General features: G+C 44.1%; 2 protein-coding genes across 2 annotated transcripts; one reads left to right on the forward strand and one right to left on the reverse strand.

Annotated features, from left to right (window-relative positions):
* Positions 1–403: 403 nt before the first annotated feature.
* Positions 404–10212, reverse strand: LIN37 (lin-37 DREAM MuvB core complex component). Its single transcript, XM_075190752.1, has 10 exons — positions 10130–10212; positions 6924–6995; positions 6152–6227; positions 5715–5765; positions 5069–5098; positions 4466–4548; positions 3347–3498; positions 2975–3118; positions 2131–2204; positions 404–1336 (listed from the first exon to the last, which is right to left on the reverse strand). Exons 2-10 carry the CDS (start codon positions 6955–6957, stop codon positions 1255–1257), a joined length of 726 nt encoding a protein of 241 aa, XP_075046853.1. The 5' UTR covers positions 6958–6995; positions 10130–10212; the 3' UTR covers positions 404–1254.
* Positions 10213–10330: 118 nt separating this feature from the next.
* On the forward strand, positions 10331–21597 carry PROSER3 (proline and serine rich 3). Its single transcript, XM_075189552.1, has 13 exons — positions 10331–10437; positions 11465–11552; positions 14144–14252; positions 15531–15799; positions 16171–16310; positions 16429–16487; positions 16928–17016; positions 18151–18272; positions 18347–18537; positions 18918–19370; positions 19742–19883; positions 20737–20818; positions 21441–21597. Exons 2-13 carry the CDS (start codon positions 11542–11544, stop codon positions 21487–21489), a joined length of 1716 nt encoding a protein of 571 aa, XP_075045653.1. The 5' UTR covers positions 10331–10437; positions 11465–11541; the 3' UTR covers positions 21490–21597.
* The last annotated feature ends 152 nt before the right edge of the window (positions 21598–21749 follow it).

Below are 21749 nucleotides of genomic sequence, written 5' to 3' on the forward strand. Positions count from 1 at the left end.
TGATTGAATTCCCACCTATGACACATATTTGTGAAGTCGTAGAATACAATTTAATAACTAAGGATTGGTCAAAATATGAATAAAATGTAAAAAAGCAATGTTGCCCTAAAAAAGTCTAAAATAAATGGGTATTTATCCCCACAGTACTTAAAGAAAGTACTGAGAGCAGTGATGTCACAGCAGCTCAAATGACTGCAGACTTTTTGACCTGTGTCAGATTCCACCAGGACACTGTCCTAAAGATGAAGGAGGGTTCAGCTGTCTGTAATGAAGGGAATGGTAAAACGGTTGGCTGCAGCCCAGTTAAAAATAAATGGAAAGTTATCTCTGAACAATGTATTGTACCTTCATGGTCCTTTACATGACATACAGTAATCACATTGTACATATAGAACAGCACAGAAAAGGTTCTTTCACATTTATTCTTCCATCAGTAACACAGACAATGTCATTACACTCACAGGCGAACCCATTACGCAGCTACAAATGATAAAATATCAGTGAAAACTACTTGGGGGCTTTGACACAAAAGGGCAACAAATATATTCTAGAAAGTTCATAATTAAAAAAAATATTGAAAGATGAATGAGAGTTCATTTAATAAAATGGTTTAAAAATTAATCTCTACTAATATCCCTGAAGAAAACGAAAAAAAAATCCCTTTAAAAAGCATCACAGTGCTAATAAATAGCAAAGTAACCACATAATAGCTGTATAAAATATTTAAAGGGGAAGGATCTAAACCTCGCTAAGATAAAGGCTAGTAGCACACAGGTGATTGTGCTGCACATACCCAGCAGTGCAGACATAACGGTCCTATCACACTAGCACTGAAAAGACCCATGAACAGCGCACAGAGAACTGATCACGTGACAGGAAGTTCGAATCTGCACTTCATAAACAAAGAAACAAAACAATGTATTTGTTCTCAAGGCTAAAATACCCACCCAAAGCACCTGGTGCCACTACCCTAATGTCTATAACCAATGTTTATTAACCTAAATCTCTCACGCATCAGTAAAACAATTGGTTCTGTAACAAGAGGGCAAGTAATAGGCCCTACCCTCCGTATACAACTGGCAAATCTTAGCTTATTCCCATAGATTAGTCCTTTATAGCTACCGGATTAACGGCCTTCAGACGCGCAGCCTCGTGAGAGGTTACAAGTAAACAGATATTACACAATAAAACACTCAGGTTCAGTCCTGTAGTGACCACTGTTACTGGGACGTGACCCACCGATGTCTCAGACCTTCACTGACGCTCGTACATCTCCTTCAGGATCTTAACGCTCTGCGCGTACCGCTGCTGGTTCCGATAGGACGCGTCTTTCCACCTGTTACGCACAAGTAAAGTATGTTTAGCACAATCACATAGGAGTTGCTTTAGGTCTGTTTTCACCCAATGTTTTTGTTGTGTGTGAAATGCCATTTTTGAAATGTAGTGACTCAGACATCCAGCAGCCTCGGGCATCCAGCAGCCGCGGAGATGTCGACAAAAGCGAAATACGTAAAAATAAAACAATGAATTATCTAAGTGTGCCTAGCAAACGAGCGCACAACATACAGCAAGCACTTTAAAAGAATAAAAAACCATCCCAGCGGGCTGTGGGAGTACAGAGGGGGAGGAGTTCAGACATTTAGAGGGGAGATTCAATCCCCTGCGTTGATCATTACCGTTAGTACAATAATTTTAACAGGGATCTCTGCTCATGGCTCAGGGAGCTGCAAGCACAAATCAGTGTTGAAATTACCATACTAACAGTAATAATGCTCATCTATTACCCTAGTAACAGTAATGATACACACTGCGTTGTTCTAAAGAACGCAGTAAATTAAATCTCCCCCTTTGTGCACAATTTAGAGCCCAAAGACCAGCATGAAGCATCTTTACCCCAGAGTTCTAGTGTCCCCCAAGGGCACGATTATTAGGATTCTGTAGAGCAACATATTTATAAAAAAAAGACAAGATAGATCTGTAGGTTCTTCTTTTGTCAACCAAATTCTATGTTTCGAACAGCCGAGAGCCACATACTGTCTCAATATGATATATTTCTTATCCTGTAGAGATTACAATGTGACCTGTTGCACCGGACACTACAGCATGGACCGTACGATGTCTCAATCTCACCTCTGCCGGATCTTTTTCCATCGGTCCATATTCTGGTAGATCAGATTTGACATACTGGGCGTCTGCTCTGCCGGCTGAAAGTGAAGGAGGAATTAATTGAGCAGTATAAATAAATCAAACACAACCATACAGATGGTTATAGCATTAGGTTTGGCGAGTAATAAAGATTAATTCAGTATTTTATAATACTATATTTAAAGCTTGACAAAGTTTTGTCTTTCTATAGCCCTTTATAGATCAAAACAGAGAAGGGCGTCCCATCAATTGATGTTGAATGGGAGACTCAGTGAAAATGTGCATCAGTTATTTGTATATACAGACATAGGGAGGGTATAGAGGTTGTGTATCTTTTATACATAGTTTTACAGGTTACTGTTCTATGGTTTATTAAATGTGCCTACATGGTAAGGCTGCCTCGGTTATACTACACATTGTTCCATCAGTCTACAATGTCACTGTTTTGTATAATAGAGGTCTGATAGTGATACTGTGGTCAGTCTGCAGATGACCGGACTGTCCTGTAAATCTCTCCTAGAGACGATGGACCCGCACACAGCGATTTCGACTGATCGCCAAATGCAATTATAATCAGGGACGGCTCTTACGCCTTCAGATTTTATATGACACCACATGGGAACTTTCTCTAAGGTGGAGCAAAGCCATTTTAGGAAATCAGAGGAGACGAGTATTGTACATGAATGGCGGCGATACTCCAAGGATTTTGAACAATGAGGGCAACTAAACGCACATCTCATTGTGGCCAGATAAGTAAAGAAGAGAATAAAGCAGACACTTTAGTTAGTTGCTTTGTTTTTTTTTTAGAAAACATTATAGCTGCTCTTACTGTGTTGATATTGAGGGGCTCATCCTCTCGGGGAAGAGGGGACGGTATCCTCAGGTTTACCGGATCTCCTGCTTCCGTTACCGGGCATGGCGATGGGGGAGGCAAATGGTACAGATTCTGAGAGCTCCCGTTCACCACTTCACCCTGACAATAGGAGAATGAATAACAGTAAATGGGAGTAGAACGAAGACAATCACCACTTATTTCCTGGGTCGTGTTTCAAGTAACCAGAGTCAGTGGCTAAAGAAAGTCACACGTTTCACATCACAACCATAGCCAGTAAAGTACATACTGCTTTCATTAAAGATAACCTGCCTAATAAAACACGCCTCACACTATGTGCCTAGCTTACGTCTACAGGAGTTACAGTACCTCTTCTGATGGTTGCGGTGTTGGCGGGCGCTCGGTAACTTTGGCTCCTGGGGTGTTATGGAGCCAAGCTCGGCACACGGGGTAAAGAGGGGTGTCTTCTGAAAACTGCGCCAAGTCCACGCTCCGATCAAAGAGCCGGATGACGAAAGTATCTGACAGGGAGAAAAATATTTAAAATGTCATTTGTATTTCTTCTCTACTCTTAATTTCTCCTTATACATCTTCTTTCAGGCCCACAAGTTCTGTTGACAACGATACAAATTAAATAAATACAGAAAATCTCCCATACAACCGACAGATCTGGCACTGCCTCGTAATCTTTTTTTTAATGCTAGTCAAACTCCTAGACAGGTTGTCGAACCCACTCCTCCGAGAGCTCCCTTTTTGGACGTTCTCTTGTGCTCAGGTCTGTTCAAGGCAGCGCGGGACCTGCTGAATCGTCGGAGGAGAAGTGGTATCTCCAGGAGTGGTGGGAAGTAGAAGTCCAGTAATATGCACAGCGGGAGTAGTGTCAGCAGTAAAAGGTCAATTGCCTTATTGACATCCAAATATTTTACATTTTTAAATTGAACTGACACCATGGAGGCAGCCATTTCTGTGGGCGGGGCCAATATACAGGAGAATGCGGATGATTGGTTCACTAGGAGCTGATGGCACGCGTCAGTGAGTGGATAAGCTGAATTGTCATACATAGTGAGAGCCCACAGAGTGTAGGTGGCAGAGATGCCCATCGATTATCTCTCTATTGCTGGGAACATCTGATTAATACCAGTTACATCCTGTGCACAGGAAGGCGGGCTCAGCGTGGATGGAAACAAGGACATTTAAATTTATGCTTTGATGAGTGTAATGAAAAAGGAAATTACATAAGAACTTCACAAACCGGTCCTCAGGCTTTGTAGCCGTCCGCACCAGACGATTTCCCATTCGCAATTCCACCCGTGCTCTAGTAAAAGCCATAATTCATACCACCACTGCGGCGGAAACCACTTTACTACGCAGAAACACCTGTGTGGATTCATATGGAGGTGACGGACTGTATCCATCTCATGCTGTATCCCCATGTACCCTTGTACATGGGGATGAGGTGATGGCTGTTGACCTCGGTCGTGCTCTTACTTGTTTTGGGAAGTCCTGCTTCGTGGATTCCATCCTCTTCCTTTCTCTTCTTACGGCGGTGGTGAGAGAGACGTACCGACGGCCTACAGAGAGCCAGGGAGACAACGTTATTATACTCAAACAGTTAAGTAAATAAATTGTTAGAGATGTGTTATTACACCATGACTATGAATAAGTCTATATGACAATGTGGGTGGATACAGCAACAGTGTCGGTTACACCGAGCTCCGACGTGCAACGCTGAGCATAAAGTTGCCCTAGAGAAGCTGCTAATCCGGGATGCAGCTCAGCAGCTTGTTCCCCAATGTAGCTACGTTCCATATGTGTACACCTTCATTAACCATATCTCAGTGTCAAATGTACATCACTTGCTTTATCAGGGTTCAAGTTTATTCAAGTGTATAAAACTTTATTGCTTGCTCAGTGTACTCCTTAGGACACTATGCAAAGCAAGCCATCCTTTCTCACTTATTCTTGTATATATAATTTATATAAAATGGGCACAACTGCTGTGAATAGTGGCACATGGCTACGGCCATGCGGAGACGTCTCTGAGACAGAGGATGTGTCTATAATATTAGATGAAGGGAAATCACTAATTACCGTTTCCCAGCAGCAGACGGAGAGGAGTCTCTGCAAGAAAAAGAGGAAAATAATTACACTTTTCATCTAACTATACTTATAGAGATACTGGTTTTAACTGGAAACCTCTCACACTGACGCTAAATAGTGACAATTTGGAGATAAAGAAGCCGCTCCCTGTACATCACAATTATCTACATATTCTGCAAAGTTTGTTGATATTACAACAGAAGTTTAGCAAAGCAGAGGAAACAAGTAACAGCAAGTGGACACTTTTTTAAAGATTAATGAATTTTTGTAATTAACCAAGACCTTAAATGCACTATCTGTAGTGCCAGTGGCATAACCTAATGAGGGGAAATCACTTGTTTAATCCTTAGGCATCTTTCTGGAAAGCCCAGCATTAACCTAAAGTGCGCTAAATACAAGAGAGGAATGTTGCTTCTAGCAGTGCCCCCAGTGAGGTGCACCCATGACAGATCCCAGACCTCTGCTATTTCCGGGGAGCATTTAATGAAGAATACAGGGTTCTGGGACATCCATGATAGGTAAATAAGGGAGAGTTTACATGTGTCCAAATAAGGTAAGAGATAATCTGCCCCACTACAGGAATTAGCTGACCGATACAAATATAAACATCACAAAACTCCCCAATTCTCTGCCTTACTTGCAATGAGGGTCTGTAGAGGCTTTTCCAGCTTCATCCTCCATCTGTTCCCTATAAACAGACGTACAGGTGTTATACGAAACCCAAAATATAAGATCTTTTGCCGTTCTGGGAACAATCATTTAAGAGGTTATTAAATATAAAATGAACGTTTGGAATTATTATTTTTTTAATCAGCCTTAAAACAGTCCTATGAGGGCACAGCGGATAGCTGTGGCTCTCTAGGTGTTCCGAAACTATAGGTCCCAGCATGCTTTGCCAGATATCGGCTGGTTATTTACTGGCAAAGCATGCTGGGGCTTGTAGTTTCGGGGGGGGGGACACCTGGGGAGCCACAAGTTAGCCAAGTCTGACCTAGAGGGTGGACAGAATACAACAAAGCAATACCAAACGAACGCAGTTCTAAATACAATGCATTATCGGGAAGACCCCCTCACCTGTCGACATCACTCTTATCCAGGAGTTCCTGCAAGACAGCGTCCAAACGATTGCGAGCGCTCGCTGCCTCTAAATCTAGTAGATTACAGAAGGGGAAAATATTTTTGTGTGTAGTAAGATGTTACAGGAGTAGAAACCAAAGCCAATTAAATTTGATTTCAGAGTATACAGCGGTCTAATTCTATATATCCTTACTCATCTTGTGGATAATATTGCCTAAATATATATTGCCCAACATTTGGGGGGTGATTAAATGGATATCAAGTACAGCTTTGTAATATTTTCTCTCCCATTTATCAAAAAATGTGGGTAAGGTGTTACCATATTAAAATCAGTAGCTATCTACATAACTAGACTCCATGGGGTAAATGTATCAAGCTGAGAGTTTTCTGCCGGGTTTGAAAAGTGGAGATGTTGCCTATAGCAACCAATCAGATTCTAGCTGTCATTTTGTAGAATGTACTAAATAAATGATAGCTAGAATCTGATTGGTTTTTCAAACCCGACGGAAAACTCTCAGCTTGATACATTTACCCCCATGTCTCCTGAAAACAGATGATGGTGTCACGGTGTTGGATGAAGAAGTGGAAATTTTTCTTCCTGCTCCTTGACCAGATATTAATGGTTTGGCTGCCCACACATTGCAATGATGTCTGACCAAACTGGCTAAAAAGCAAGATAGCCATCTTTATATGTATACACATGATAACATTAACTCTGGTTATTGTAAGGACATTGAATCATATAAATGGTTACAAGCGTTCTCCTAACCTGGTTTCTCCACCTTCACCTTTGTGAGTGACATGACAGCAGTTAATCTTTCTCTACGAAGATCTGGGACACCTATAATGGAGATTAGACATTATAGCATTAGTAAACATAACAAATTGACACTTAATCTAATAAGAAGATTTTTGTGCATTAACCATTAAATCTTTTTCTCCAATGCTTATAGGGTGACACAGACAGTGGGCAAGTTTAACCCTTAATAGAATCGTATCCTATTGTCCTTGTAAATCCCTCTGTCTCTTCTTCTGCTCCTGACCAGTTTACCAATAGCCAAGCAAGAAACGAAAAATACAAAAAGGAGGAACGACAGAGAAAAAAACAAAAAACATTTCTAGATGTGCTCATCTAAACCCCCTTCAAGCATTAAAGAAAAGGGTTTAAAAGCAAGGAAAAAAGAAATTCCCTTTTCTCCTTCTCCATAGGAAGGGCACAGACGGTAGTATGTCCCATAGTCACTCATAATTGGGAGACAAGAAATGTTGGTGGAAAAATGGTTACCTGGAGGACTATCCTGGTGAAGGGAGTCATGTCCACAATGTCAAATGTGTAACAAGTATAAGGAAACAGCAGTGTGGCCACTATGTAGACATACTCTGATGAAACTCCACTAAATACACATCCCAAAAGGGACCACCAAGGTTGAATACACTGTAAGTCTTGAAGACACCTGTTCTACCACCATTGAGTAAGTCCATCTAACCACCATTCTGATCTATCTAAAAATAGAAAGGTCTTTGGAGCCTTTTAGCTTGGTGGCTTCCCATACTTCCAATAGATAATGAAGAGCAAAGAATGTGGAATCCACTTTCTTGGCACCATTAGAAAGTCCATATCCCAGCTCTTCACACCAGGATGTCGATTACCTAAATGGCGGGAACAAACCACTCACCCACCTTAGGTTTGTCATCTCTTCCGACATGGCCTGTGAGCCACAAGTTGGACTCTGAGGGCTTAAGTTTGCCATAACAGAGGCATTTTTGCCTAGACCCTGATCAACGGCTATTTGGAAGAGCACCCGAGGAGATAGGGCTAGATAAATGTTCCAAGACACTGAATGGGAGGATGGTCTCCTAAAAACCATGTATACTTAAGTTGATGGAGCAGATACAACACCCCCTAGCTGAGCAGGCTTATGTTGGTTGTGATCATCTGCCAAGTGGAAAATGAAAAGGATCTCTGAAATGTCCAGTACCAATTGTCCTGAATGACAAAGAGATGACACTCAAGATCTAACAGAGACACCCGACCACTCTCATGCAGCATCCAACTGGCGTGTGTGGAGAGGAGAGATTAACCCTTGAAGATAGTCTACCTTGTCTTTGGGAGAGAACACCTTTTGATGCACCATATTGAACCTGAGTCCCAAGAAAATGTTGGAGGTTGACCAGACCAGGGAAGCCTTGGGCCCATTTACGATTCATTCACGTTTTTTCTGCAGTCTGGATAACCAGAGGGAGATGATGATTTGGCAGATCGCTGGATCAAACAAGCCTTCACCAGAATCTCATTCAGGTATGGCACGACCTTGGCCTCTTGGCGTGGCAGAAGGACAGACATCAAGGCCATGATCTAGGCTAAAATCCATGAGTTCAATGGGAGGCTACAGATGAGCACTTAAAATTGGAAAAGTGCTGCCAAAAAAGGAAACCTGTTGAAACAATGGGGGTTCTCCCTGATGGATATGTGTGGGAACGGAGAGAACTTGTTGAGGGCCTTCAGATCAAACATGAACTGGAATAACCCATACCTCTTCAGCGCCAGAAAAATAACAGTAGTGGCGTCCTTGGACCAGATAGTCTGCTGTGTATATTTCATAAAACAGATCATGAAGTGGAGTCATAAAAATTTAAGTCAGAAAATACCATCCTAAGAAGAGAGTCCACCGATTTAGCTACCAGAAGAGACTCATCTCACTGCGAAAGATCAGAATTATCTTTGCCGCCCTTCTCTCAGTTGGACAGATCCACCCCAGGGAGGATGATTAGACTATAATGGATGATAGGGCAGCAGGCCTGATACCACCTTAGACAAGTTTACAACAGACTGGACCAACAATTTACTGTATTAGTGCCATCCACATCCCTGGTTAGAATCAGAAAACGAGGGGAAGCAGCCACTGATTGGGTTAGGGGGCAGCCCAATCACGTTGCTGCAGTAACCTGGCCGACTGCGGGTCCATATGACTCATGGTTGTAGTGGAGACGAAGGAGGGTGTGAGACTCCGCAGTTGGAGGAGGTGAATGGAGGGAGCACGGAGAATTCAGAGAACGGGTTAGCTGTCCTTCCAGTATCCTGCCAGCTAGAAGGTGGAACCAACCCACCATCTATGTCCTCTACTGCAGGAGAGAATGCAGATTGTTTTCTGGTAAACACTTGCATGAAATTGCACTGGTGGCCTTTATTCTCTCCTCACTGGGGGCAGTCATTAGACATTGTACCCTCGCTGGGGGCAGTTATTAGACATTGTACCCTCGCTGGGGGCAGTTATTAGACATTGCACCCTCACTGGGGGCAGTTATTAGACATTGCACCCTCACTGGGGGCAGTTATTAGACATGGTACCATCACTGGGGGCAGTTATTAGACATTGCACCCTTACTAGGGGCAGTTATTAGACATTGTACACTCACTGGGGGCAGTTATTAGACATTGCACCCTCACTGGGGGCAGTTATTAGACATGGTACCATCACTGGGGGCAGTTATTAGACATTGTTCAATCACTGGGGGCAGTTATTAGACATTGTACCATCACTGGGGGCAGTTATTAGACATTGTACCATCACTGGGGGCAGTTATTAGACATGGTACCATCACTGGGGGCAGTTATTAGACATTGTACCCTCACTGGGGGCAGTTATTAGACATTGTACAATCACTGGGGGCAGTTATTACACATTGTACCCTCACTGGGGGCAGTTATTACACATTGTACCCTCACTGGGGGCAGTTATTACACATTGTACCCTCACTGGGGGCAGTTATTACACATTGTACCCTCACTGGGGGGCAGTTATTAGACATTGTACCCTCACTGGGGGCTGCTAGTGTATATATTATGGGATAACACTGGTTGGAGCCTCTTGTGTTATTATACTATTACAGACAGCACAAGGACCGGTTATCAGACCCCCAACCCCAGCAGCCGCTCTCCCCGCTCGCCCGGTAACTGTTACCGGCTGAACTCACCTTAAAACCCGCTCCTCTCCTAGCTCCGCCTCTCGCCCCCTCATTGGCTGCCTCCGCTTCTCTGTCTTAAAGTTACCGGTTCCCGGACCTGCTCGTCACCCTGTACCGGCAAATCAGAAGCGGGGAACAGGGATCCGCCTTTCGTTTAGGCGAAGTAACGTCAGATTGACGCATCAATTGTGTTTAGAGCATGACGGGAAATGTAGTCCGAACATCGATGGAAAGTGAAGTGACGTTCTGGAGGCTGTGTGACAGTTGCTAGGAGACGGGCGGCCGGAAACGCGGGAGGTTCGAGTCCTGGAGCGGAGGTAATGATGGCAGCTGCTTCTGTTATCATATTATATATTGCAATATGACGGTGTTAGTGCCCAGTGCCGGCCAGTGTGTCGGTATTAGTGCCCAGTGCTGTGCAGTGTGTCGTTATTAGTGCCGGTCGGTATTGGTGCCCAGTGGCGGGCAGTGTGTCGGTATTGGTGCCCAGTGGCGGGCAGTGTGTCGGTATTGGTGCCCAGTGGCGGGCAGTGTGTCGGTATTGGTGCCCAGTGGCTGGCAGTGTGTCGGTATTGGTGCCCAGTGGCTGGCAGTGTGTCGGTATTGGTGCCCAGTGGCTGGCAGTGTGTCGGTATTGGTGCCCAGTGGCTGGCAGTGTGTCGGTATTGGTGCCCAGTGGCGGGCAGTGTGTCGGTATTGGTGCCCAGTGGCTGGCAGTGTGTCGGTATTGGTGCCCAGTGGCTGGCAGTGTGTCGGTATTGGTGCCCAGTGGCTGGCAGTGTGTCGGTATTGGTGCCCAGTGGCTGGCAGTGTGTCGGTATTGGTGCCCAGTGGCGGGCAGTGTGTCGGTATTGGTGCCCAGTGGCGGGCAGTGTGTCGGTATTGGTGCCCAGTGGCTGGCAGTGTGTCGGTATTGGTGCCCAGTGGCTGGCAGTGTGTCGGTATTGGTGCCCAGTAACTGGCAGTGTGTCGGTATTGGTGCCCAGTGGCTGGCAGTGTGTCGGTATTGGTGCCCAGTGGCTGGCAGTGTGTCGGTATTGGTGCCCAGTGGCGGGCAGTGTGTCGGTATTGGTGGCGGGCAGTGTGTCGGTATTGGTGCCCAGTGCCGGGCAGTGTGTCGGTATTGGTGCCCAGTGCCGGGCAGTGTGTCGGTATTGGTGCCCAGTGCCGGGCAGTGTGTCGGTATTGGTGCCCAGTGCCGGGCAGTGTGTCGGTATTGGTGCCCAGTGCCGGGCAGTGTGTCGGTATTGGTGCCCAGTGCCGGGCGGGTTCTAACATCCCTGTCTATATTTAGTGCCAATGTCTTTGTGAACATGTGGGCGATATTTTTTTAATCTTTTTCAGAGCTTTTACGTTGACGCTGGAGAGGAGAAGTGTGATAGGCTGGCGCGGAGCACAGGGCCGTAAGAAGCCACCCAACAATGAACAGTAGGTATGACCAGCCTACATTCAAGTGCCCTGAACAGGCCAGATGTAATGAATGTCAAGGGGCATTCCAGCAACAAACATGGAGAAACCGAGGTGTAAGTGTCGTCACCCGGCGCAGTTCCTCCGTTCTTCAGCCAATCGGAACATCTGATATGACTCTAACATCGTCATCCAACCGACACTAAATGTGTCCTGTAGGCTTTGACTCGACCCCGATTGCCTTGTGTGGTCAACTGGAGGTAGTTGCGCAGCTGGGCGCGCCTATGTGTGGTCACTCTGTATTTACCAGGGGGACCAGTCTACAGCTCTGCTTTAATTTGGGGGGGTCGGGGGGTAAATAAAATAATGTCTCAACGCTGATACATTCTACATTTTTCTGAAACTATATTGTTATCACAATCTATAAACTTAGCATTTGGAATTATAAGGCAATGCTTTATTTCCAGAAGTATTTATGCAAATGTTTCAGGAATTAGTGTTAACTAAATATACTTAGAATAAAGCTGTGGTTGCACAGGAAGCCTTTTCTCCCTACAGCAGATTTTCGGTCTTTACGTCGGGCAGTCCAATCTGGTATATTGAGGCTCTCATGCGGTCTCCTCCCTGCTCGTTAGTGCCCCCTTTCTGCTATAACATACAGAATAACACTAAACTGTTCTTTATCTCCTCATTGCAATCTTATTAGTGGTTGGGCCGCCAGATCTAATCATTATTTCTTACAGATTTATGTGAAAGCAAGGGTTGGAAACGTCATACATTGCAAGCTTTGCAGACAGTCACATTTTAATTTAGCCCATAATGAAGTCAGTATAGTGTTATTAATAGCTCACAGTATAAGGGTTTTAAACCCTTAGTGCGGGTACCTCCAGGGGTACATCAAATTCAGGGGGTACCTTCAGCCTGTTGAATGACACTCAAAATATCAGTTTAATGTAGTAGTAAAGAATACAACTTATTAAAATAAAAATATATTACCTTTTGTTTTATTATATTCAGCTATATTCTTGCACATATATACACATTAGATGGGATAAATGAAATAAATTGACTCGCTTTAGGGGGTTATTTGGGATAACCCTACACACCTTAGGGCAGTGGTCAGGGAACAGGGGTAAATTGCCCCAAATGGGGTAAAAATGAAATTCCTGGGGGGTAATGCTGCCGATTCACATGCTGTCAGTAGGATTGTAGACCCCTTTAAATGTGAAATTGCTGTTGTACCAGAAGAGCCTCAAGGGTTGGCAGAGGCACTTCTTGAGCTTCGATGCAATAATGAAGCACATATTGCATTTGAAAACAAAGCAGATCTGTCATATTTTTGGATGTCAACAGCTGCAAAGGCATTAAAATTGCACACGAGGAGGCAGTCAAAAAGTTACTGCATTTTGCAACAACCTACCTTTGCGAACAAGGATTTTCCACTCTTAACGAACACAAAAACAAAGCAGAGAAATCGATTGGACGCTGAAGACTGCATCCAAATTGCTCTGACATCAAAATACCCCAATATTGATGCTCTCGTATCAAAAATGAAACAACATCATTTCTGCAAAACCTGAAGTTTTGAAGTTGAAGCTTTCAAAGAAATTTTGAATAGATTCAATACAATTTTGATTTACAATAATTAATAATATATGATTTCCCTCCTTTCAAATCAAGGGGGTAATGTCGGCGTATCTAAATATATTTGGGGGTAAAAGGTAAAAAAGTTCCCTGACCCCTGCCTTAGGGAAAACTTGGTAAACATTTGTCATCCAATTGTAAAGCACTTCGGAATATGCTGGCGCTATATAAATAAATGTTGATGATAATAATTATTATTATAAGGTACCGGATAGAAGATGGTTTAGATACAGTAACTTGTATTATATAATGTCTTTTTCCCAATTGTGTGTGTTAGGTCCTCACTACCTATTGTGTCCAATATTAAGATTAACCATTCCAAATCCGCTCACCGTAGAATTTGAGTTTGATATGCCTGCTGTAAATCTGTTGGTGGACCCCTGAGGGAGACCATCTCTGCAGACCCCCTATGTCTGCAGTGTCACTCACCGGTCTCTGCATAACTAGTGTGTAGTGACACTAGCTTATAGCTGCAGGTAGGGGGCGCCGTGGATAAGGCGTTACTATGAGTAAACAGCAGCACAAAGTCATAAAGAGGTTATATTATTAAATGCCTCTAAACCGTAGCTCTGATTGAGCATTAAGAGTCATTTTATAAAGCTCACATGTTGGTCTCTTTCATCCCTCCCCATTGTCTCCATGTCTGAGAACAAAGCAGCCACTGTGGTGAGACTGGAACCCGAGACGCGGCGTTAATAATAAATGGCGTCATTTCATAGCACGCCAGGTGGCTGTCACGGATACTGCATTTTCCAGGCCGCGTGGTTTTAATCTAAGATGATCGTGTTCAATAAATAAATTTCCTAATCACTTAATGACCCATTGGCGCTCTGCCTCATGTCGGTTTGTTTGCATTAATCTTACACGTTCCTCTTGGACATACATGTAACTTATGAAGACACGGTATGTGGGTTTACTAAGGCTGTGCTGTTTGTGTATATACTGATGCAATGGTTTATCCTCTGTTCTCAGCGTTGCTTTGTTCTCCAATCATGGCAATCCCTTCCCTGCCCAGGTGCCAAAGAGGAGCCATTATCGCCCGTCACCGCCCCAGCCGCTGTCCGAGGATCAGAAACAGACAGTGAGTACGAGTTGTCACTGATTGCAGCTCCAGAATGGCTGCCGCTGTGGGGATACAACGCTGTAATTACGTTTTCCCCCTGCAGTATAAAATGTTTTGTTCAGGGGCAACTTTTGCACCCAGTGGCTGGACTTACTCAGAACTCAGATTCTATTAACTACCTTTTTGTTCAGATTTAAAGGAAAGCACTAACTTTTATCCAAAGTCAGGTGCTGCCATCTTGGCCTACAAATCTATGAGAGTGCCTGTAGAAATCAGGGCTTGTTTGCAGAAGGAGTGTGATGTCATAACACAGGACTTGACCTGCGGTTTGGTAAATAACCATCACTGTCTGCCTGGTTGGTTAGAGAGGCTCCTCCCCCAAACATGGCGGCCTGCTTCTGAGAAGGGCAATAATAGTCATATTTAGTTATCTATACACGTTTCACTTCAGGTCAGTAACCCACAGCCTGTCATATATACAGTCTTTATTTGCTCTATGAACATATTTCTGAAACATTCAGGGATTTAATTTTTTGTGACACTTATGTATTCTCTTGCACTTTCTGTAAAATCTAAATATTACATGTGTTCTCTCAAAACTATTCAACTTTGTGGAATCCTTATGTGTATAAGTCCTGTTTCCTACACGGTTGTAAAGCGACCCGAGTCACCGCCCTGCTGAGAGGAAGAATATTTTGTCACTCAGAGTCCAGATTTCATTAATTCTCACAACGTTCTCGGTGCAAAGGATTGTGGACCCTGTGTGTGATGAGCGTCTGTGTTGGGGTGTTGTGAAACTACAAGTGCCAGCAATCGTCTGGTATCTACTGGCAAAGCATGCTTGGGCTTGTAGTTTCACAACACTTGGAGAGAGCCATAGGTTGGCCAGGCCTGGTCTATCTGCTCTTTCACCGGAATAAATACAAAGTTGCACTGAATTAGACTAAGCAATAACTGAGCGTAACCATTGGTTGACTCGAAACCTCCATGATAACGTCTTTGAACAGAGATATGATGGGCCATGGTTTGTCTCTTTAGCCGTTCGTAGTGAACAAAATTGTTGAAGAGATTTTACAGGGCTTATTCTGCCTTCAGATGACCCTAATTTATTGGTCGCTACATGTAATCCCCACAACTTTACCTCAATGCATTGCTATTGTTTGTGGCTTCATTCTGTGCTCTGCAGCCATGTCTCTTTAAGAACTGGGACCTGCGTATCTAGCTCATACCCTGCGCTGTTTCTGACAAGTGTCCTTATTTGGGATAAGTAGGAAATCTCTTTGCGTCATCTTCTAGGTTCTAAGCCCCGTCCGCTTCCGCTCACTTCCTCATCACCTCTCCGAAGCACTGAGCCCCCCCGACCTCAGCTTCCTAGGGGGGTCCCAGCGGCTGGTGACAGCCCTTCCCGAGTCTGACTCTTCTGAGCCTTTCGATGAGTCCTGGCCATCCTCCGAAGGGAGCGGTAGGACCCCAGAACATGACGAGAGGCCATATGGTCCAAGCGCAGGAACGACGCAAGGTTCTCAGTCCACTCACCCAGCCACTGAGGACTCGGTCATAGCAAAGTGAGTTTGTGTTTGTTAAATTAATATGTTTCTCCTTCAGCATCATAGAGACAATGGGGTGTTTCCCCAGCCCTAGGATGTAGAAGGGTTTTGGAGATTATGAGGACACACAGTGCGTCCTGATCCTGGATCGAGCATCTATAATTCTAAGGCTTGCGTTACTAGTTTAATGTCACACATTATTGTTTTTTGCCCCTTCTTAATAAATACGACTCTTGAGTTTTACGCTGTACCTCATGTTCCCCTCGACGGCTTTCTATGCTCTTGTTCCCATCATTGTGAGAATTTGTAACTAATCAGTAGGACTAGTCTGCTGGACGCAGATTAACGTAACTGTCCGGATCAATAACCGTGTCACGTCGCATCTGCAGGTACATAGAGCGGTTCCGTCATGGACACCCCACCAGCCGCCTGGAGCGGTCTCCTCCACAGTCCGCCCTCAAAGACTTTTGGTGGCTTCAGGTGTCCCCCGACAGTCCGGACGCACAGAGACAACGACCAGGAAGCTCAGGTGAGAATTATATAATACAGGTAAATGTAACCCATAGCAGTCTGTCTATGTGCTCCATGGGGTTTAGATGTAAAAACAAAATCTACATTTGGAATTCTGACTTTAAATTGATTTGCAGGAATCTCGTCTCTTTCTGGATTTTCTCCTCTAAATCTGGAAAGGACGACTCTCCAGGGGGTAAGTCTTTAATCTTAATTATCCTTCTAATACCCTATTTATAAAGCATCAATATATTAGGCTGCGATGTACAAAGGAGAGATATAAGAAATATACATAGATAGTAATACAGGACTATTCCTTGAGACCAGAGCTTACAGTCTTACAGACGGAAAATATCAGGTGCTATGTTTTGAGAATTGGACCGCCCGTATATGGGCTTGATGCAGGTGATAATGTAGGGAGAGAGAGAGGGTGTGTCTTGGGTAGTGGGAGGGGCATGTGAAAGGGGAAGTGGCTTTGGAATGGGGAGGGGCTTGTTTGGTATCTGTTAAAGGGACCACGCTCTACTGAGTGAAGACATAGTTACATCTTGGACATGGGAGTACCTAGAGTGACCTGGGCACATTTGTGAGGTGCATAGAGGCCGTTAGACTTCAATATATCTCTCTCGCTTATAGGAGGGTTCCCTGAATGACTCCAGGCTGTGTTCTGAGGATGTGGATGTTGTCGTCCTTCAGGATAGAGCAGGGAAGCTCATACTGAGGAGGTGAGTGATTAGTCTGGATGACTTTCAGTATGAAACATTATTGAATAACCTGATGCGCGGATGTGCTGTAACCCATAGCAACCAATCCGATATCACCTCTTTGCAGTATTATGTATTCAGACTAATGAAAACTGATGTCCTGTTTCTGTGGTTACAAAACTCATGTTATCTACAGCAGCCAATGGCCTCTGATCAGTCTGGTGAAAGGAAGATCAATGAAAGCTGAGATCTCATTTGTTGCTATGGTTACAGATCATTTGTGCTATGAACTAAACCTTTCGGCCTATAGGTGCTAGTTTTCTGGGAAATGCTGTTTTTCTTCCTGCAGTAGGGACATGTAGACATTGGATATGTTCCACCGCTGGGGAAGGCAGGCCGCTGGCACAAAAATGATGACTCCTTTCTCTGGTAACACTTCTGCTCTGGGTGTGAGTAAATCTGCTCCCATCCCAAGATTTACTCACAGCCACCTCTGCCCCCTTTCTGCTTACAGTTAGGAAAGGATGTTATCCTGATATTCATTGCCCTTCCATCCTGGTCACTGCAATGATGTGTGCAGTGAGGACTGTCCTCCACCCCTGGCACCCAGTTACCTGGCCCTTTCCAGGCTGCCAGGATAGTTTGGGGTGTACGTTCCATCCATAGAGTCACAGTATATAGCGCCTGCTGCAATGGACCAATGGATAGTGCGATTATCCAGGGGAGAGTCTTTTCCTTAATATAAAGCCAGTGAGGTCTTGCAGTAGATGTTTTGTTCCCTTGATGTAAGTGAGGATCCACATATGTACCTCTCCAGCTGCCAGGAGTTCCAGTACTTGGACACTCTGTTGGTTCACTACAACAGCCAGAAGAAGGGTTGTATGGCCCTCCTAACACTGGATTTAGCCAACCATTAGGTGTACAGAGGCGATGTTGGGGATATACGTATCCTCTATGCTTACAGCACACTCAATTAAAGCAGTAGGCTCCTCCTGGGTGGGTCATAGTATAGAGGAGGAGTCAGTGACTTGCTGAACCCCACCTCCGAGGAACAGAATAGAAGTTTGTGTATCCCTAAAGCGCTGGACAAAGAGTTTTAATAGTAACAAAAGATTTTATGTAAAATAAGTGTAATTGTAATTTGTTCCCTGGCAGTGAGTCCTCTCTGAGCAGTGTGGGTCCTGTGAGCTCAGAGGGTCTGGGGTCTTCTCCGTCCTCCGGGATGTCAAACTCTGAGTGTGATGGCAACAGGACAAGACCGTCCACCCTGGACACAGGTAGTGAGGGAGACAGAGATGGTAGTGTACATGTTGGTACCGCTCTGAATGTAACCTCTGTGTTCTCTTGCTAGCCCCCGTTGTGCCTGTTTTGTGCCCTCCTGCGATATTTCCATCCATCCAAACCCATCCTAAATTGCCTCCTGAGGAGGACATATTGTATCAGTGGCGGCTGCGCAGAAAGATGGAGCAGGCGCGAGAAGGGACTTTGCCCGTTACTACCCGCAGACGTTCTCCTTCCCCACCCAGCCGGATCCCCAGACAGGTACATTATCATTAATATAATATAGCGTCTTAAAAATAAATCATTGTTTGCCCTCCACTTCCACCACCATTGGTTAGGCCTCATGCTGTGATTGGTGAGCTGACAACCAGTAGGAAGGTGACTGCACTGCACCTATTGGCTGTCACTTTCCAATCCTAACACCTCACCTCTTAGGGATATATTTACTGAACTGCAGGTTTGAAAAAGTGGCAACCAATCTTTTTACTGAAGCACAGCAGAGGAGCGGGAATAATGTGAAAAGTGGGATTGAAAAAAGACCCAGTATTAATGCTAAAAGGATATAAATTGGTGTTTTAGTTTGCTAGGACTTGTTATTTCAATCATTTTGTGTTATATATTGATAGTCCGTATCTCTGTAGGTCTTTCGCACAGTGGATTCTACTGAGCCAGTATCCCATCTACAGCCACAAGAGGCAGTATCGAGCTCACGCATTCCAGTGCATCAACAAATCCCCACCTCTGACCTCGGCAGCGTTCCATTTGCCAGTCCCAGTCTGGCCCCTCCTCCTCCCTCCGGTACAGTTCCTCCGCATCTTCACCTTCTTTGCGATATCCTTCCCTGCGCCCTCAGTCAGCACGCTGCCCCTCGTCCTGAGCTGTTGCCGAGGGAAGAGGTTAAATCGACAACCTCACACCAGCCAGGAGCTGCCTCCCAATTATGTGTCGTGCAGCCACCACCTGAACGGCCGGAGGAAAGAAAGACCAGATCTAGAAGGAAAACAAGGGACAAAGTGGGATCGGGTCATCGAATACCTGAAACAATCATGGAAGCCACTGTTCCTGAGTCACCCGTGCACCGAGCCATGGAGCAGGTGAGAAACACCACGTTCACCCTAAAGGTCACTCGCGTGACTCTTCACTCTGCAGTTACTGAGGCCACTTTAGGTGTAGTTTACTGCAAAACACGCTGATGGACAATGAAAGATTGATGATCCCTGATCAACATCTGATCCAACGGCGGGTGGGAGAGGCAGTAAATGCAGCAATTGGCCAAGCTAACGTTGTTGTTTCCTTGCTGACCAAGTCTAATAGAGATCCGCATCTTTCTGCATCGGCGTATGGCCAACCTCTGTTACACAGTTACTGATAAGTCAATTGAAGCAAATCCACTGTTTCTTTTTTATTTGGGCACCGTTCCATTGGAGTCCTTCTCTTCTGATTTTGGTTCCTTGATTATTGCCAGGTGATCTCGGAGCGTCTTTTCTCTCCTCTACCGTCTCCAAAGTCTGGGATGAGGCAACAGAAACCCAACGCGCCCCCAGCAGATCAAGTGGAGGAACTGCAGCCCAGAGCGATAGCGGCTCATCTTTTAGAGGAGGCTGAAGGTACATTGGGAGATTATCCCCACGCGCCGAATATTTACACCCAAAAATGTGTTGCTAAAATTATAAATGTACAATCATGTTATCGATATGGTATAATAAAAATGTGGCGGAAATTTTCATATACATAAATTAAGCAAACGTATTTGTGTCTGTATCCCCTTCTCCAAAACGGGTGTTCACTGACGTCCGCTTTAAATGGTCTACAGGTATCACCTATGCATTGGTTTCCACAAGGGCATTCTAGTAAAAATATAACGAAGTTGGCATTAAAAGTTTTTTGTTCCTTTTTGTATCTTGTGTCTTTTATCTATATGGGAGCAGAAAATATTGGTATTCGTCCCCAAATTTAAATGTGCATTTGAATAATGGAAGATAAACCTGTAATATTAGGAGGATTCCATGTTGGACGTACTGAAGGTTTTAAAACTGGGTGAAAGGTTATTCTATAAAATCAGTGCTCTTTTAAAAATTGTATTTAACCCTTGTCGTTCGGCCACTTTTAAGACCATGTTCTTAATTAAATAGGCCAAGTTGTATACAAAAGTCTATTGATTTCTCTACTTTTTACTGAAACCTCCTTTATAAAAGGATCGTAGAAATTCTTTCCTGTGTGTATTGGACTGTTTATAGCCGGCTTTAGTCTCTCTTTTTTAGTTAAGAAATCCGTGCAGACAATCCGTTTTTATAAAATAAATTTTTTACTTTTTTCATATTGAAGACGTTGAACGTTTTGTTTGGATTTCCAGGGATTGTGTTGCTGTCGTGGTGGATTTGATCTGCATGAGCGTAATCTTTGCATCAATTGTTTTAGACTAAACGTTTTACAAAATTTCTCCTCCATCCTGTATTGCAGATTCGGATGGAACCGAGTTTGCCGATGACCCGTTGCTTCGGGTATTGCGGGAGCAGCGAGAATATCTGCGATCGAGACTCCGGTAAAGTGATCTTGAGCAAACTTTGTTTCACTGCACCTCTCAGTTTTTATCTATTAGCAACATTGACCATCGATGGGTGTGAAATATAATATTTCACCAAGTTTTTATCCCATAATGCAATCAGCTAGTTCTCCTGAGTATACAGATACCAACGGATAGAAACTCTCCAAGGTTCTCTGGTCTTTGTATTGGTACAAAATGATTCACGTCTAGATATAAAAGTCGCAACAACAAACGCCCGAATACTTTAATCTCAATATTCCTTTCCGTGCCCAGAACTACATTAGAAAGTGTTTTGTACAATCATTCTTCTATCCATACTCTCTCTAGTCTTTCATTGTGTGCAATGCTTTGTACTTAGTGCTCTGAGAAGTGTACATATGTTTTGGACCTATTCTAGTGATGACTCCATTATCAGGGGTAGATTATCCAACCTTCTGCAAGGAAAAAGTGGAGGTGTTGCCCGTGGCAACCAATCAGTCTAGCTTTCATCCTCTAGACTCTACTAGATAAATAATTGGTTGCTATGAGCAACACCTCCACTTTTCCTTTGTAGAAGGTCTGATAAATCTACTCGGTGTGGGGCTTTAGTCTAACTTCTTATACATTTATATCCATACAGGACGGTGGATTTAAGACTGGATGAGCTGGAGATTCAGGACACAGACTAATCACACCCCACCCCGGCCCGTCACCCGTTTATTAATGTACATAGAATTTGTATTTAATCTGAAACAAATTTGATTGTTGTATTGTATGAATAAAATATTATGAGAAACTATTTCTTTGATTTTCTTTATTATGTGGCTACAAGTCGGAGATTCCCATGCTGGTAGTGTTTTATGTACTAGTCACCACCTGTGTGAGCTGGCATCAAACAGGCAGTGATGCCGAAATATGTAGCCCCCTACAGGAACATGCCCAGGAACAC

This window comes from Mixophyes fleayi, chromosome 11 (genome assembly GCF_038048845.1).
Source record: "Mixophyes fleayi isolate aMixFle1 chromosome 11, aMixFle1.hap1, whole genome shotgun sequence".
NCBI classification, from domain to species: Eukaryota; Metazoa; Chordata; class Amphibia; order Anura; family Limnodynastidae; genus Mixophyes; species Mixophyes fleayi.